The sequence below is a fragment of the Zophobas morio genome, unplaced genomic scaffold (genome assembly GCF_036711695.1).
Source record: "Zophobas morio isolate AGI-343-1 ecotype UQ-CSIRO unplaced genomic scaffold, CSIRO_AGI_Zmor_V1 ptg000018l, whole genome shotgun sequence".
In the NCBI taxonomy this organism is placed as follows: domain Eukaryota; kingdom Metazoa; phylum Arthropoda; class Insecta; order Coleoptera; family Tenebrionidae; genus Zophobas; species Zophobas morio.
Genome location: NW_026972123.1, coordinates 3046115 through 3065278, shown reverse-complemented (window position 1 = coordinate 3065278; position 19164 = coordinate 3046115). Strand labels below are relative to the sequence as shown.

The following is a 19164-nucleotide window of genomic DNA, read 5'->3' as shown; positions in this document are numbered from 1 at the left end:
GCCCTTTGAAATATAGATTTAATACAATTTACCGACCAATTTTCCAATAATTTTCATCAAAATTTTCGAAATTTTTTAAAATACATTTTCTTGTAGATTTCAGGGCGTAGAAGTCATTACCGCAAACAGTTCTTCGATAACTCGTTTGGTTTTCCCAGAATCGCCATTTGAAATATAGATTTAATGCAATTTACTGACCAAATTTCCACCAATTTTCATCAAAATTTTCGAAATTTTGCAAAACACATTTTCTTGTAGATTTCGGGCCGTAGAAGTCATTACCGCAAACAGTTCTTCGATAACTCGATTGGTTTTCCCAGAATCGCCTTTGAAATATAGATTTAATGCAATTTACCGACCAATTTTCCACCAAATTTCATAAAAATTTTCGAAATTTTTCAAAATACATTTTCTTGTGGATTTCGGGCCGTAGAAGTCACTTCCGCAAACAGTTCTTCAATAACTCGATTGGTTCTCCCAAAATCGCCCTTTGAAATATAGATTTAATACAATTTACCTACCAATTGTCCACCAATTTTCATCACAATTTTCGAAATTTTTTAAAATACATTTTCTTGTAGATTTCAGGCCGTAGAAGTCATTACCGCGAACAGTTCTTCGATAACTCGATTGGTTTTCCCAGAATCGCCCTTTGAAATATAGATTTAATACAATTTACCAACCAATTTTCCACCAATTTTCATCAAAATTTTCGAAATTTTTTAAAATACATTTTCTTTTAGATTTCAGGCCGTAGAAGTCATTACCGCAAACAGTTCTTCGATAACTCGATTGGTTTTCCCAGAATCGCCATTTGAAATATAGATTTAATGCAATTTACTGACCAAATTTCCACCAATTTTCATCAAAATTTTCGAAATTTTGCAAAATACATTTTCTTGTAGATTTCGGGCCGTAGAAGTCACTTCCGCAAACAGTTCTTCGATAACTCAATTGGTTTTCCCAGAATCGCTCTTTGAAATATAGATTTAATGCAATTTACCCACCAATTTTCCACCAAATTTCATCAAAATTTTCGAAATTTTTCAAAATACATTTTCTTGTAGATTTCGGGCCGTAGAAGTCACTTCCGCAAACAGTCCTTCGAAAACTCGATTGGTTTTCCCAGAATCGCCCTTTGAAATATAGATTTAATACAATTTACCAACCAATTTTCCACCAATTTTCATCAAAATTTTCGAAATTTTGCAAAATACATTTTCTTATAGATTTCGGGCCGTAGAAGTTAGTTCCGCAAACAGTTCTTCGGTAACTTGATTGGTTTTCCCAGAATCGCCATTTGAAATATAGATTTAATGCAATTTACTGACCAAATTTCCACCAATTTTCATCAAAATTTTCGAAATTTTGCAAAATACATTTTCTTGTAGATTTCGGACCGTAGAAGTCACTTCCGCAAACAGTTCTTCGATTAATCGATTGGTTTTCCCAGAATCGCCCTTTGAAATATAGATTTAATGCAATTTACCTACCAATTTTCCACCAAATTTCATCAAAATTTTCGAAATTTTTTAAAATACATTTTTTTGTAGATTTCAGGCCATAGAAGTCATTACCGCAAACAGTTCTTCGATAACTCGATTGGTTTTCCCAGAATCGCCCTTTGAAATATAGATTTAATACAATTTACCGACCAATTTTCCACCAATTTTCATCAAAATTTTCGAAATTTTTTAAAATACATTTTCTTGTAGATTTCAGGGCGTAGAAGTCATTACCGCAAACAGTTCTTCGATAACTCGTTTGGTTTTCCCAGAATCGCCATTTGAAATATAGATTTAATGCAATTTACTGACCAAATTTCCACCAATTTTCATCAAAATTTTCGAAATTTTGCAAAACACATTTTCTTGTAGATTTCGGGCCGTAGAAGTCATTACCGCAAACAGTTCTTCGATAACTCGATTGGTTTTCCCAGAATCGCCTTTGAAATATAGATTTAATGCAATTTACCGACCAATTTTCCACCAAATTTCATAAAAATTTTCGAAATTTTTCAAAATACATTTTCTTGTGGATTTCGGGCCGTAGAAGTCACTTCCGCAAACAGTTCTTCAATAACTCGATTGGTTCTCCCAAAATCGCCCTTTGAAATATAGATTTAATACAATTTACCTACCAATTGTCCACCAATTTTCATCACAATTTTCGAAATTTTTTAAAATACATTTTCTTGTAGATTTCAGGCCGTAGAATTCATTACCGCGAACAGTTCTTCGATAACTCGATTGGTTTTCCCAGAATCGCCCTTTGAAATATAGATTTAATACAATTTACCAACCAATTTTCCACCAATTTTCATCAAAATTTTCGAAATTTTTTAAAATACATTTTCTTTTAGATTTCAGGCCGTAGAAGTCATTACCGCAAACAGTTCTTCGATAACTCGATTGGTTTTCCCAGAATCGCCATTTGAAATATAGATTTAATGCAATTTACTGACCAATTTTCCACCAATTTTCATCAAAATTTTCGAAATTTTGCAAAATACATTTTCTTGTAGATTTCGGGCCGTAGAAGTCACTTCCGCAAACAGTTCTTCGATAACTCGATTGGTTTTCCCAGAATCGCCCTTTGAAATATAGATTTAATGCAATTTACCGACCAATTTTCCACCAAATTTCATCAAAATTTTCGAAATTTTTCAAAATAGATTTTCTTGTAGATTTCGGGCCGTAGAAGTCACTTCCGCAAACAGTTCTTCGATAACTCGATTAGTTTTCCCAGAATCGCCATTTGAAATATAGATTTAATACCATTTACCAACCAATTTTCCACCAATTTTCATCAAAATTTTCGAAATTTTTTAAAATACATGTTCTTGTAGATTTCAGGCCGTAGAAGTCATTACCGCAAACAGTTCTTCGATAACTCGATTGGTTTTCCCAGAATCGCCATTTGAAATATAGATTTAATGCAATGTACTGACCAAATTTCCACCAATTTTCATCAAAATTTTCGAAATTTTACAAAATACATTTTCTTGTAGATTTCGGGCCGTAGAAGTCACTTCCGCAAACAGTTCTTCGATAACTCGATTGGTTTTCCCAGAATCGCCCTTTGAAATATAGATTTAATGCAATTTACTGACCAATTTTCCACCAATTTTCATCAAAATTTTCGAAATTTTTCAAAATACATTTTCTTGTAGATTTCGGGCCGTACAAGTCACTTCCGCAAACAGTTCTTCGATAACTCGATTGGTTTTCCCAGAATCGCCATTTGAAATATAGATTTAATGCAATTTACTGACCAAATTTCCACCAATTTTCATCAAAATTTTCGAAATTTTGCAAAATACATTTTCTTGTAGATTTCGGGCCGTAGAAGTCACTTCCGCAAACAGTTCTTCGATAACTCGATTGGTTTTCCCAGAATCGCCCTTTGAAATATAGATTTAATGCAATTTACCGACCAATTTTCCTCCAAATTTCATCAAAATTTTCGAAATTTTTCAAAATACATTTTCTTGTAGATTTCGGGCCGTAGAAGTCACTTCCGCAAACAGTTCTTCGATAACTCGATTGGTTTTCCCAGAATCGCCCTTTGAAATATAGATTTAATGCAATTTATCCACCAATTTTCCAATAATTTTCATCAAAATTTTCGAAATTTTGCAAAATACATTTTCTTGTAGATTTATAGGTGGGAACATCAACTGTGGCGAAAATTTTATCAACAGGGGACCAAAATTTAAAAACATCACTATCTGGCAAGCGAAAACCAACGGATTTATTTGCAAATTATGTGTCGGAAAGACCTGCAACGACAAATTTGGCAACTTAATGAAAACAACGAATATTTCACTGTAGATACTCTTTTGGCGTATTCTCGGGAACAGTTGGAATTAAAAGGGGGGCGAACCACATTATACAAAATTCTTAAATCAATGGGTTATAAACACAGGGAAGTAAATGGTCGCAAAATTCTATGTGAACAAAAACATGTCGTTGCAGCCAAAATTGCTTTTTTGAGAACATATTTACAGTTTCTAAATTCTTGTGAAAATTTGACAATCGTGCATTTGGATGAAACATGGATCTATCTATCAAAGAAGCAATCCCACCAAAATTAAAAAGGAAGGATCAAGGTTTACTATACTCCACGCGGGTTGTTCAACGGGGTTCTTGGAAGGTTGTAACAACTACAAACATTTTACTATTATTCGACATCCATGCTCCTTTGCGTACCATAAGAATCACCAAACCTAAAGCTCCGTGGTTGACTGATGTGTTAAAGCTAATTTTTCGTGAAAGAGACCTAGCTTACAGTAACTATAAAAAACATCAAACCCCTGAGAATTGGAACAAATATAAAAATTTAAGAAACTTTACACTCGCATCTCTCAGAAGAGAGAAAAAGGCTTACTTGGTTAACATGTGCGGTCAAAACAAGAGTCGACAATTTTGGAAATCTTTAAATGCCTTACACATTACTAGGATCAAGTATCTTGAAATTCCATCTAACTTAAATAATCCTGATACAATTAACAATTTTTTTGCATCTGTTTTTCAGAATGTGTCTCCTGATCCTAACATGACTGGTTTTTATTCTTCTCAAAAATTCAAAGACAATTTAGTTTTCACTTTCCAGTTATCAAAATTGAAGAAGTTGTTTTAATTATTCGTTCTCTAAAATCTAATGCCTTAGGGTTGGATTAAATTTCGTTAGAAATGATACAGTTGTGCAGGTCTGTGATACTTCCTCACATTACTCATTTAATTAATGGCTGCATCGAAGCTGGTTACTTTCCTACTGCTTGGAAAACGGCTTTAATTAGACCTCTGCCAAAAGTATCATCACCTAAATCTCCCAGCGACTTACGTCCAATTAGTTTGTTGCCTACTCTTTCTAAAATTTTCGAACGCATTCTTATGCAACAGTTACGCAAATATAGTGAAGAAAATGAAATTATACCAAATCATCAGTTCGGTTTCAGACAGAATCACAGTACCACCACTGCTTTGCTACATTTAAGTGATACTTTAATCCGTAATCTAGACCAGAAGTTGTCGTCAATTCTTGTGACACTGTACTACTCGATAAAATAACTCACGAACTACTACTTGCGAAGCTTTCATATTATGGTTTGTGTAATTCGTCTGTAAGTTTAATTAAGTCATATCTATGTGATCGTGGACAAAAAGTGGTGATAGGTAGTAAGTTTTCGGACGTTGTGGCAGTAACCTCAGGTGTGCCTCAAGGAAGTGTCCTGGGGCCGCTTCTGTTCACTATCTTTATTGTGGATATAGCCAATGTTGTCAGGATTTGTGGTATTTTTTCTTATGTTGATGACATCTCTTTAGTTTTTAAATTTAAATCGGAGAAAACCAATACGATTGCATTGTTAATTTCAGATTTAGTAGCTGTATATGAATATTCTTGTCGTCACAACTTGAGAGTGAATACTAACAAGTAAAATGCTGTGTTAATTACATCGGTCAAGGATCGAAACCACTTACAAAATAATGTAAATATCAACATAAATAATGAGACTATTCCATGGAACGAAACTGTAAAAATACTGGGCATTCATCTCGATGAATGTATGAGATTTAAATTACATGTAAGCCATATTCTAAGTCACACGTTTAGTCGCTTAAAAGTGTTATATTCGTCTAGGTTCATACTCGATTTTAAAACTAGGAAAAAATAATGTGAATCTCTTGTACTTAGCATTCTTTCTTATGGAACTACGGTATTTTACACTTGCCTTGATCAGATGCATAAAAATAGAATACAAAAAGTGCAAAATGCTTGTTGTCGTTATGTGTTTAAACTTAGAAAATACGACCACATATCTTCTAGGTTTAAAGAACTTAATTGGTTAAATGTTGGAAACACTGCCTCCTACCACTTGCTTAGCGTAACACATCGTTGTCTGATTAGTCGTAGACTTATTGATTTGGTTAAATTATTTAAACCTTTGTCCACTAGAAGCAACCCAAGGCGTAAGTTATTTTTGTTACCTAAACATTCTAGATCCATGTTTTGCAGGAGTTATTCTTACAATGCCATCACCTTGTATAATAGCATTGACCAAGCAGCGAAATGCTATAATTTGGCTTTGTTTAAAAAAAATATTTTTAGATATTTATTATTTAAACAGAATAGTTGATTTTTTTTTATAATTACCTATAATTATACACATGTATATCATAATTTACTTCGCCACCTTGGATAAATAAATAAATTATTATTTATTTATTATTATTAAAATTCAGGAAGACGAAAATTGTAAATTTTAATTCATTGGAAATTTAAATAAAAAGTTATTTAAACTTTAGGATGTATTCAAAAAATGTCAAAAATATATAAGATTTTGCAATTTAATTTTAGTGTTGTAGAGTTGACCAGAGAAAGTCATCAGAATCACAACAAATCGAATTTTTCATAAAAATTGTGTTTGGGAGAATTTAATTTTAATTTTAAAATTTGTAATAATATTTTTTTATATTTTGCACCAGTACTTGCCAAGATAACACTGATTTTGCCAAATGATATTTTTTTCATCAATCTTATCTTAGCAGGTACTAACCCCGCCCACCTGCCCAGTCTTTTCTTGGAAGATATCTCATTTGCCAAAATCACTCTTATCTTGACAGGTACTGCCTCCAACCCACCCACCCTATTTTTTGTTAGAGGATACGTCATCTGCAAAAATCAGTCTTATCTTAGCAGGTACTAACCCCGCCCACCCGCCCAGTCTTTTCTTAGAAGGTATCTCATTTGCCAACATCACTCTTATCTTGACAGGTATTAGCCCCGCCCACCCACCCTCTCCTTTCTTAGAGGATTTGTTATTTACCAAAATCGATCTTATTTTAGCAGGTAGTAGCCCCACCCCCAGTTGTCTATTTACTTAGAGTGATTTCATTGGTCAAAATCAGTCTTATAGTTTCCCCAGTTCTAATTCGGTTTTATGATGTGTTAAAGATAACTTCCTCTTCCTTAACAATAGGTTACCACTGCAGGTGAAGGGACCGTCATAAGTAAGGATTTAACCATTATAATCTATATAAAGGTAACGGCATGGGTAAGTCCTTATTTATGACTGGCCCATCACCAGCAATAGTGTTCTATTGTTAGGGAAATTAACTTCTACACAATATTATAAAACCGAATTGGAACTGGGGAAACTATATCTTAGCAGGCCTCTAAAAAAATAGAGGGTGGGTGGGCGGGGCTAATACTTGCCAAGATAAGGCTGATCTTGCCAAATAACATACCCTCTAGGAAAATAAAGGGCGGGCGGGTGGGGCTAGTACTTGCTAAGATAAAACTGATATTTCCAAATGGCATACCCTCGAAGAAAATAAGGGTGGGTGGGCGGGGCCAATACTTGCCAAGATCTAGATAAATGTTAAAATCTGCATTTAAGATTTCGCAGTAGTTCGCAAGAGTTAGAGGTTTGGACATCTTTTTTTACAAAATCATCAAGAGCCAGATAAAAATGGTAAATCTATATTTTCGTATTCTATGAGATTTGAAATACTAAAAAAATAGAATACAAAAAGTGCAAAATGCTTGTTGTCGTTATGTGTTTAAACTTAGAAAGTACGACCACATATCTTCTAGGTTTAAAGAACTTAATTGGTTAAATGTTGGAAACACTGCCTCCTATCACCTGCTTAGCTTAGCACATCGTTGTCTGATTAGTCGTAGACTTATTGATTTTGTTAAATTATTTAAACCTTTGTCCACTAGAAGCAACCCAAGGCGTAAGTTATTTTTGCTACCTAAACATTCTACATCCATGTTTTGCAGGAGTTATTCTTACAATGCCATCACCTTGTATAATAGCATTGACCAAGTAGCGAAATGCTATAATTTGGCTTTGTTTAAAAAAAATATTTTTAGATATTTATTATTTAAACAGAATAGTTGATTTTTTTTTATAATTACCTATAATTATACACATGTATATCATAATTTACTTCGCCACCTTGGATAAATAAATAGAGACGTTATTATTATTAAAATTCAGGAAGACGAAAATTGTAAATTTTAATTCATTGGAAATTTAAATAAAAAGTTATTTAAACTTTAGAATGTATTCAAAAAACGTCAAAAATGTATAAGATTTTACAATTTAATTTTTGTGTTGTAGAGTTGACCAAAGAAAGTCATCAGAATCACAACAAATCGAATTTTTCATAAAAATTGTGTTTGAGAGAATTTAATTTTAATTTTAAAATTTGTAATAATATTTTTTTTATATTTTGCACCAGTTGTTTGTCAAAAAAGTTAAAATTCAACCGATTATTGAAACAAGAAATTATATATATATATTTTTTTTATTCTTTTTATTGAATTTTATAAAATAGATAATTAGATAAGCTTAATTACAAAGTGCTATTCTTCTTTGAAAATGTATAGATAACCCCTTACTTTTGAAAAACTACAAGAGATCAAAATGTTCTCTTTTCGAAAAGAAGACGACTATATTTTGGCTTCAAGACGATGAGATACTCCCACTCGATGTCTTTCAATGATTTCAAATCAGGAGTTTGTACTTTGAAACGTCTCAGGATCGTCGCAAGCATTGTTGTTACTGACATCATCCCATATTTTAAACCTAAGACAAAGGTATAAAAAAAAAAAAATTCAGCTGCCGATAAATACAGACCTATGCAGTTTCTGGCACCATAGCTGAAAGGAATGTAGGAACAACGATGCCTTTTTGCAACTTCATCCGGGAGAAACCGATCTGGATCAAATTTTTCCGGCTCAGGCCACACTTCCGGATCGTTGTGCAGTTGCACTATAGGAATGACGATGTTCGACCCGGCAGGGAATACATAAGGATCTAGAGGCAAAAAATATATATGTTTTATGATCCACATTTTAAACTAGATTACCGCAATTAATGTCTTCGTCAGCAAATCGCGAAATAAAAGGAACTGCAGGATATAATCTCATACTTTCTTTTATCACGCGTTCTAGGTAATCCAGACGACTGATCTCCACCAAAGTTGGATCTTTTCCCATGTGTGGCAGAACTGAAACAAGTTCCTGGTAAACTTTTTCCTGAAAGAACAATTTTATCATGGTTTTACAGTTTTTGCGTAACTTACTTGAATTTCTGGATAGATTCCTAAAATTATTAAAACCGTGTTGACTGTGATTGCTGTCGTTTCGCTTGCTGCCATAATCATAAAACTCGTTTCTTCTAAAATTTCTTCACGGGTAATCTGCTTGGCTTCATTTAATTTAATCAAGTGTGGTAGAAAAAGCTTACTTTGAATAGTATCATCTTAAAAAGAAAGTATGTATTGTATTAGACATGCATATAAATTTTAAATGTGTTATTGCTAGGGAAGTAACGTGATGGGATCGATTTGGGGACTAAATAATTTTGTGTTTTTTCTAACGTTTTACAGACCATACGGTATAAAAAATCGGGCGGTGGCCTTTTGTCCTAATCTCCAAAACATACTTCACTAGTTGATACTTTGAACCAATAATTTGATAACATTATTTCAAAATTTTCAAAATAGATTTTCGGAAGAAATTAAAATTTTACAAACAAATTTTAAAATGTACCTCAGATACAAGGGAAGTTCTTACTATTTTTGACAACACATACCATTTGTATTTTCGGACTCATATGCTTTGTGTGCTTCTGCTCCTATCTACAAAGACAAAAATAAATATGTAAATATTGTAACATGATAGTACGCACTTTTTCGAAAATTGCACGAAAAGTTTGGCAAGCCGTCTGATGCACTTTATATAAGTTGGATAGTTTCCAAATAAAACCAATGAGAAGCCAACACTTATAGAATCTCTGTGTAAGTATCTCTTCCAGTCTGAAATCAAAACTTATAAAAACTCTTCACCAAAACCAAAGACTTACTTCACGATGGTTCTAATGGCATTGTATCTTTCCTTGATCACATGTGGTCTTACGTTTGTTAAGGTTTCTGTTAAAATTGTATTTAACAACAATAATAAAACTACACAAGAACAATTTCATCTAAATGTTACGACTTTACCTAAAGCAGCATCAAATGTCTGTTCCCAGAAGACTGAAACGAGATTCACTTGTTCGCAAACTTCTACGTCATTCAAGAACTGTACAATTTCTTTTGAATATTTTACAAATACATCATGGAACGAATTTACAATCTTTAAATTAAAAGAGGGACTGATCATTTTTCGATGTTTTTTCCATACATCGACTGCGAATTTAGAATTTGTTACTGCACGTGATGAATTTAAACAAATTTTAATACCTTTTGATGTCGGCAGGGTGTCTTTCATTACATCGTTAATATTCTCGTAGAAAGATGACTTGCTTAGAAAATTTGTCAACATTTTTTCTACGTCTGATGGTCTTGAAGTCGCTATAAACAATTGTGAACCCGCCCAGCATTTTACCACGGGTCTACTGGTATCCAAAATTCGACGAACAGTTTCGTAAGCATCTGAAATTTTTTTCTGTTACATGTCTTTAATTTTTAATTTATTTGATATTGCTCCAGACGAACTCACTATCTTTTGTTACAGATAACATTTTCACAGTGATCACCAGGGGTAGTGAAAATGGGCCGGGAATTTTCCAAGCGTAGTAAAGCAACCATCTTTTTTTCCAAAGGACCAAAATAATAATAAATATTACAAAAGTGAAATAATACCAGAATACCATAATGAAAATAAGTTCACTCAACAACTGCTTTAGAAGCAGTTTTAAATTACACAGCAATGCCACCCGGATGGTTTTATATATGTGTCTGAACAACCTGTTTATTATACTTTATACTTTATTCCTAACAGATAATAATAAACACAGTTACAGGAAATAATTAACAATAATTATGAAGTTGTGCAGTAAACACAATTTAAAAGGACATATTATATATATATATACAGTATGTTCATTTTATCTGTTCACGCCTGAAAATTTCTGAATTTGCAACGCATCATAAAGAGTTTTGTTAAATTTTTATTTTTAAATAATAATGAACGCATAGATAGCAATGATCAGAACCAAAATTATGACAAATTATTTCTGACAGCCAAATAAGTAGCTAGTAGAAATGGACGGCCAGCTTTTTCAGAAGATAACTTTCCAAATACTGAATGGTCTATGTATCTCCCTAATCTGTCCGTCGTCTCATCGACGCTAATATATTATTGTTGCCAATAGAATTTCTAATTTGTTTAATTCACTGGTCAACAAAATTCAATTTTTTCTCTCTAACTTTGACATAATTGTAATGTTTTCGTTTAATTTGTCTCTGTGTTTGTAATAAAGGGCATAAACCTTACAACTTAGCTCAATTAAAAATAAAAATGCATATTTGATGTTAAAAACAAAAAAGCAGGTAAAACAATTTAATTTTTGTATCTTTAACGGCGAAAAGTGATGTATTAACAAAAGAACAACCATAATTAAGAAAAAAACAACGATTGCAGTTTAAAAAACGAAAAAAAAACAAAAGAAACAGCTAAGACCGACGTTTTTTCGGTTGCCTCCTATAGATTTCATTGGAGATCTCTCGCTTGATGGTCCCGCAGTATTCTGCGAGCATTTAGGTGTTCCATCGATCTTGGTAACGTTTTTGTATCCACAAAATGCCCAGATGGAAGCGTTCTCTACGTCCGTCACTCACGTCGTCATAATTTTTGGGGAAAAAATCAAGATGGGAATACATAAAATGCACTTTTAAGAATATGTTAATTTCAAATTTTTTATATGATGATAACATGTTTTCTACTTACTAAACGTAGTTTTCTTATTGTTTCCCAAGAAGTTTGTAGCAATTTGATCACAAAAAAATTCACCTTATAGAAAGTTTCCTATTACTTAATAGTACGATTTTTGTATTTTTCAAAGGATAATATTGAAGATTACTTTTAAATGAGAGCTAAGTTTGGGTTTAGCCGTTTATAATATCATTTAAAATTGTTAATTAAATAATAATTGGCTGCTATAATAAAAGTTAGAGCTTAGCTGTTGACCAGTGTACCTGTAAATTATAAAATTTATGTGAAAAAGTTTTTAAATAAAAATTCTAGTGCTCACCATATCGTAATATTTTCGTAAATAATTTTTTCTCAGAGTGCTTTTTGACGGTAAATGCCTTCCTGTATTTATGCATAAAATTTTTAAACTCAGGACAACTAACTTTATTCCATGGAATATTTAATACATAAATCGGTGCAAAATTGCGTAAAATCATTGTCGCAACTAATGTTAAATAAAGTCTGTTTATTGGATTTATTCTCGTTCTTTTTATGTGCATCGCCACTGCAGTGTTGTTCAAAGTGTGATTTTTTTTCGCACTTAAACTAGGAAACAAAAATATGAACATAATTCAAGCTTCAGTATTTTAAATGTTTACTTAGAACTTTTCCACACACTTTGCAGAATATTGTCTTTGGTTGAAGAAGGAAATTGAAAATTAGTGTCCAAATTATTCCCTAACCATAATTTGATTTTATCTTTCATGGATGGTTTTACCTTAGGCATTTTGAGGATTCTTTACTGTATGCACAAAAATCAAAACCGGCCCCAGCACACTCACGTACACCCAAAGACACTCAATATCACTAACAATAAACTTCTAAAATAAAATGCTTTTTCAGAGAGTCACCTTCTTCCGGCTATATTTTGAAAAAACGATTGATAGTGTGTGGAGGTGTGTGAGCTGTGCTCCGTGTGTTTTTAATCTTTTTCAATAGTTACGTTGCAGGTTAATTAATATAAATTGGACAGTAGGACGTGTGTGTGCACTGTTATATTATCAACAATTTTTAGGTGGATTCGCAATTAACAAATTAATGTAGCTTTTTTTGTTGGGTCTCTGTGACGCTAGCGGCTCGTGTGAATATCAGTTATCGCTAGAGTTTCTTTTTTGGGTTTAATTATCTTTCTTAAACTTGTTTTTATTCACGTGGCTGAACTTTAGCTGATTATAATCAGTTATATTATCTGTCTAACTACCTCTTTTTAATTTTTCCTATTATTTTCTTTTTTTTAAGATGGTTGTTTATTGTATAACTTGCAACAGTGCTATCACCCCTACAATTCCCGGAATTAAATGCAATTCCTGCACCAACCATTATCACATTAAGTGTGTTGGTATTGATAAATCCCAATACGATGCCTTCAAATCCCTAAGTGGTGCTTGTTGGAAATGTGACGATTGCCTTTCCACAAAAAGTGATACAAGACCGTGCAACTGTTGCAAATTACTACCAAGTTTATTAGATACAATAAAAAATCTTAGTGAAACTGTTGACGCATTAAAGCAACAAATAACAAATTTAACATCAAATCTACCTAAAAATGACTCTAACTATGATTACGAGAGTATGGTACAAGAGGTAACTGAACGCCAAAAACGTAAAACTAATATAATTTCATATAATATGCCTGAACAAGATCCGTCTCTAAATAATGAAACTAGAAAGAACAAAGAAGCTGAATTGGTTTCCGATTTTCTGAAATTGTTACAACATGATTCTGGTAATGAGCGTTCTTCCATCCCAGAACTAATTTCAACTCCAATTCGACTTGGCAAGTATGTTACCAATAAGATTCGACCTATCAAATTAACACTTAAAGAAGAAAAAGATGTATTCAATTTATTAGGCTTAATAAAAAGGAAACGTCGTAATATTGATGCTGTTCCGCACTTTAAATCTGTGCATGCGTCATCAGATAAAACTGATAAGCAAAGCTGTATTATAAGGAGTTACTGAACCAGATAACAAACAGACGTGAAAAAGGTGAGCTAGATTTGTTTATTAAATACATACGTGGTGTTCCGACAATCCAGAAAAAACCTTCTTTAAACTAGGCCTGCCCAATTCTGTAAAAAAGTTCTACTTATACTACCAAAATGTTCGTAGCCTCAAAAACAAAATGGATGATTTTTTGGTTTCTTCAAGTGATTCTGATTTTGATATAATTTGTTTAACGGAAACGTGGTTAATTGACTCTATAAATAATTCTGAATTTATCTTAACAGATGTTTACAATGTGTTCAGGTCTGATCGAAATTTGATAACAAATAACGTAACTCGTGGTGGTGGTGTATTATTAGCTGTCAAAGGTAACATTTCAGTTGAAAAAATCGATACTCAAGCTTTTCAAACTAATAATCCATCTATAGATCTTGTTGGATGTAAATTAAAACTTGGTTTTCAATCTCTCTCGGTTTTTGTAATATATTTTCCTTGTACTCCGTCTTTTGACGGTTTAAATGCTGTTTGTGATTTCTTTGAGGAAGAGTTAGTGAGTCTTAATAACATAATTCTAATAGGTGACTTCAATATTCCAAATTTTAATGACATCATCCCTAATAAAACAATTCTTCGTCTACAGACATTTGCACATTTTTTAAATTTAAATCAAATAAATAATATTTTCAATTCTAATACTAAATTGTTAGATTTAGCATTTTCGAATATTCAATGGGAAGTTAGCCACTTTGATAATCCAATGGTAATAGAAGACAAGTATCACCCAGCACTATCTTTAGTTTGCACCTTCTCAGTTGATAAACCGATTAATTTTCCACGCCATGGTAATGATAACCATAATATAAGTGCCTTTAACTTTCGTAAAGCTGACTTCATCTCTCTTTACAATGATATCCTATTAACTGATTGGTCATTATTATCAACTCTTTCTTCTGTAGATCTGATGGTTGATTGTTTATATAATATCCTGTTCAATTTATTCCGTAAACATGTACCTGTCTTTCGGTCAAAAAAGCGGCGTTACCCGCCATGGTTCAATAGGGAAATAATAAATAATATTAAATTTAAATTCCGATACCTTAAGAAATACAGAGCTTCAGGTCTACATTCTTACCTACTGAAATTTAAAGAAATTAGGTCCCTTTTAAAGAAGCAAATAAATACTGCTTATAAATTGTATATTAACAACATTCAAATTAACATACATCATGATCCTAAGCAATTCTGGGATTACATTAATGCTAAAAAAGGTAAAACTAGAATTCCAGGCCAAATGTCATTTGGTATAAACAAGTTTGAAAATCCTATGGAAATAGTAAATGCCTTTAGTGATTTCTTTAGATCCACCTATACTGAATCTGATCCGCTTGATGAATATTATTTAGCTGATATTGTAAATTCTACCTCATGTGTTGTAAATATATTTAAGATCACGGAAGATGATATAATAAAAGCCATCACAAGATTGAAACCAGGTATGACATCAGGTTCAGATCAGATTCCAAGTTTCATAATTAAGGATTGTAAGTTTCAAATTGCTAAGCCACTCCTACTAATTTTTAATAAATCCCTTGAAACAGGGGTTTTTCCTAATAAATGGAAAGAATCTAAGATCTGTCCTGTCTTGAAGTCCTGTGATGCATCTAAAATTGAAAATTATAGACCAATCTCCCTGCTTTCTAATTTTGCTAAAATTTTTGAATTAATTCTATATTCCCATATCTACCCCGAAGTGAAAAATTATATATCAAAGTATCAGCATGGTTTTTTAAATTATAGATCAACAACAACAAACCTCATAATGTTCTCACAATTTGTATCTGAAAGTTTGGAAAATCAATCACAAGTCGATGTCATCTATACGGATTTTACAAAGGCATTTGATCGTATTGACCACAATATTCTTCTTAAAAAACTTGTAAATTTTGGTTTCACTTGTAAATTATTAAACCTTTTTCGATCCTATCTTACTCTCCGTACTCAATTTGTGCAGTATAACAACTTTGTATCTTATTCTTTTATTGCTACCTCAGGAGTTCCTCAAGGATCTATATTAGGGCCACTTCTCTTTAATTTATACATAAATGATCTACCTTCCAGCATACACTGTTCAATTTTGTTATTTGCAGATGACGCGAAAATATTTCATAATATTAACTCATTAGCAGATGCTATCTTTCTTCAAAAAAACTTAACCAGGCTCTATGAGTGGTGCATCAGCAATAAATTTAAATTGAGCCTTCCTAAATGCAAAATTATTTCATTTACTCGAAAAAAGAACATTATTACTTATGATTATGAAATAGATCAAAGCATACTCCCGCGATATAACACTGTTAAAGACATAGGTATATACTTTGATAAGGCTTTTCGATTTGATCAACATTATTTTAATATTATTTCATCCTGTAATCGGACGCTGGGTTTTATTATACGTAATAGTAAATCTTTCTATAATACTAACTGCCTCGTAGCCTTATACAGAACACTTATTTTGAGCAAGCTTGAATATGCTTCCATTGTGTGGTTTTCTATATATCAAACCTACAATGTCATAATTGAAAACATCCAACGTAAATTCCTAAAATACTTATTCTTAAAATCTCATAAAGTTTATCCCCCAAGAGGATATAACCACGATCTTCTCCTAGTTGAATTTAAGTTTATCCCTGTTTTAGTAAAGCGTCAAACTAATGTTCTACTTCTATTATATAAATTACTTCACTCCCAATTGGATATACCTCAAATGCTTGAAAAACTGAACTTTTTGGTCCCACGAATATATGCCAGACATCATTCAACTTTCACCTACAATATCCCGAGGACAAATATGATTGTTAGATCGCCGCTATACCTGATGTCATCTTTATATAATGAAGTTTGTAATGATATTGACATATTTCATTTGAGATATTCAACGTTTAAAAAATGTGTTGAAAGATTTTTTTTTTTTGAAAAAGTAGGTAATATTTAGTAGTATTCATTAATTTTTGTATTAATTTAGTATTAGTTTAGCCACTAATCTATCTATCGTTTCGTAGTTTATTTTTCTTTTTATTTAGTTCTTTTTTTACATACAATTGCTCTTTTAAGTTGTACCTGTAATTGGTGTATTTTACACTGTTGGGCAATAAAGACATTATTATTAATATTATTATAACCTAAATGAAATATAGGCCAACGTTGTCAGTTGACGACACCATCCCGTACCATTAAACTCAAGGACGTTGTTTACAACCCATTTTTAAACAATCTGCTAGACAAAACATTGAATTCACGGAAAATCTCTATTGTGCAAGCACGTCCGCTTCGTTGGTCGTGGAATCCTATTTTAAGCCTTTTAAAATTTACAATTAACTCGTTTAATTAACACTTTAGGTTTCTAACGGTAAATTAGGCATTTTAGGTAGTAATAAATGCAGGCGCGGATCCAGGGGGGGGGGGCAATGGGTGCAATTGCCCGACACGACCGAGGTACTTTATTTTGACCAATTTCAAAATTTTGAAATCATATTTCATTTTGTAAATACAGTACAACCTCTATAATCCGAACTCTCAACATCCAGTAATCTGAACAGAGGCTATTTGAAGTCGCTGCCTCTTTAATCCGAACAAAAACTCTACAATCCGATTTGAACTTGAAAACATATATCTATTTCCAAAAATGACGCAAGATCTTTCTGCATATGTTGTATGGAATATTTTGAAATTTTTAAAAATTGCGATATTTCAAAGCACTGAATGAATTAACTAATTCTGGAAAAACGGATGAAGTTATCGGAGACCCGAAATCTACAAGAGAAAGTATTTGGTTAAATTTCGAAAATCGTCGAAACTGGGTCGAAATTTGCATGAGAAAAATTTCATTTTCGAAAAAATTTCCTAAAAATTCTGAAAAAATTCAGAGATATATATCCCGATGTGCTGATTCCAAAAATATACCATGTTTATGGGAACGGAGCAATATTTTCGGAAAATTCGCTGTGAAATTCGAATTTTTCGAAATTTTTAAAAATTATGATATATCAACGATTCTGCAAAAATGGTTTAAGTTATCGAAGAAATGAAGCCAGAAGTGACTTCTGAGGTCCAAAATCTACAATATATTTAGTTAAATTTCGAAAATCGTCGAGAATGGGTCGAAATTTGCATAATGGAGGTAATACGAATACATAATGGAAAATTTTATTTTTGAAAAATTCATCTAAAAATTCTGAAAAACTTCAGGGTATAGATCCCGGGGTGTTTATTCCAAAAGATAGCGTGTTTATCTTCACGGAGTAATATTTTTTCAGAATGTATCTATTATCCATTGTTGCTTAAGAATTCTTTAATTTTTGTTTAATAAAATTTAGGTTTATTCCTTGAAGTTTGTTTTCAGTTGTGTATGAAGTTGTTATTCAATTCCCTTTCAGATTTTTGGGAAAATTGCTGATCCGAACAAATCGTTAATCCGAACAAACCTTTTTACCAATTAATTAGGATTATCGAGGTTCTACTGTACACTATACGTGTAATGAAATGAACCAAATGTCACCCATGTTATGTGAAAAAGAGTATACTAGCTAAAATTTTATATTTTTTTTTGTTTAGAACGAATTTCTGGTAGATAGGTAAAATTGCACAAAAATTGCCCCCCCCCTGAACGAAATCCTGTATCCGCGCCTGAATAAATGGGCGTTAAATAAACAGAATTTTTTTAAATTGGGATAAATATATAAATTTCGCTGCAATGCCTGAAGTAGATATAAAGAGGCAAAAAACCTAAGATCCGAAGCCTAATTATTATTAATCTTTAATTTATTTGTTTATGGTTTCAATTTTAATCTTTTATTTTTGTGTCCTGGACTTCAATATAAATAAATTGTTTCTTGGAAATTCTTATCCTTTCCGTGAGCAATATCTCCATGTAGTGCAATGCCAACCATACTGTAATTTTTTTAATGATTACAATATTAGTTTTGAGAATATGTTGACAGCAATATTTTGAAATTTGCTAAAATAACTTATGTGTAATGGTGTTTTATTGAAATTCGACTAGGCAACCAATATTACACACGAGTATTATAACCGATAAGCAAATTTATATCATTCATGACCCAATTGGCTCAGATTCTTGATAATTTGAGTTACATAGTAACATACAGGTTATTGGTCCGATTCAGTTCGAACAATTTTTCTTCTATATAATATATATGAAAATACAGTAGGATTGAATAATAATAATACCTAAGACTGATATTGGCAAATCACATACGCGGCGGGTGGGTGGGTCTAGTACTTGCTTAAATAAAACTGATATGGCCAAATAATATACCCTCTACCTTTCATTTTCTTAGAGAGTAGGTCATTTGTCAATATCAGTCTTATCTTAGCAGGTACTAGCCCCGCCCACCCACCCTCTCTTTTCTTGAAGGGTTTCTCATT

The 19164-nt window shown here is 32.2% G+C and overlaps 2 protein-coding genes across 2 annotated transcripts; both read right to left on the bottom strand.

The window, feature by feature from the left end:
- Positions 1-8432: 8432 nt before the first annotated feature.
- LOC135130787 (cytochrome P450 4C1-like) lies at positions 8433-9277 on the bottom strand. The gene is made up of 5 exons (XM_064058208.1): positions 9263-9277; positions 9099-9215; positions 8883-9051; positions 8651-8830; positions 8433-8599 (listed from the first exon to the last, which is right to left on the bottom strand). The coding sequence occupies exons 1-5, from the start codon at positions 9275-9277 to the stop codon at positions 8433-8435; spliced, it is 648 nt and encodes a 215-aa protein (XP_063914278.1).
- Positions 9278-9996: 719 nt separating this feature from the next.
- Positions 9997-10540, bottom strand: LOC135130786 (cytochrome P450 4d1-like). Its single transcript, XM_064058207.1, has 3 exons — positions 10519-10540; positions 10260-10451; positions 9997-10205 (listed from the first exon to the last, which is right to left on the bottom strand). The coding sequence occupies exons 1-3, from the start codon at positions 10538-10540 to the stop codon at positions 9997-9999; spliced, it is 423 nt and encodes a 140-aa protein (XP_063914277.1).
- Between the last annotated feature and the right edge of the window lie 8624 nt (positions 10541-19164).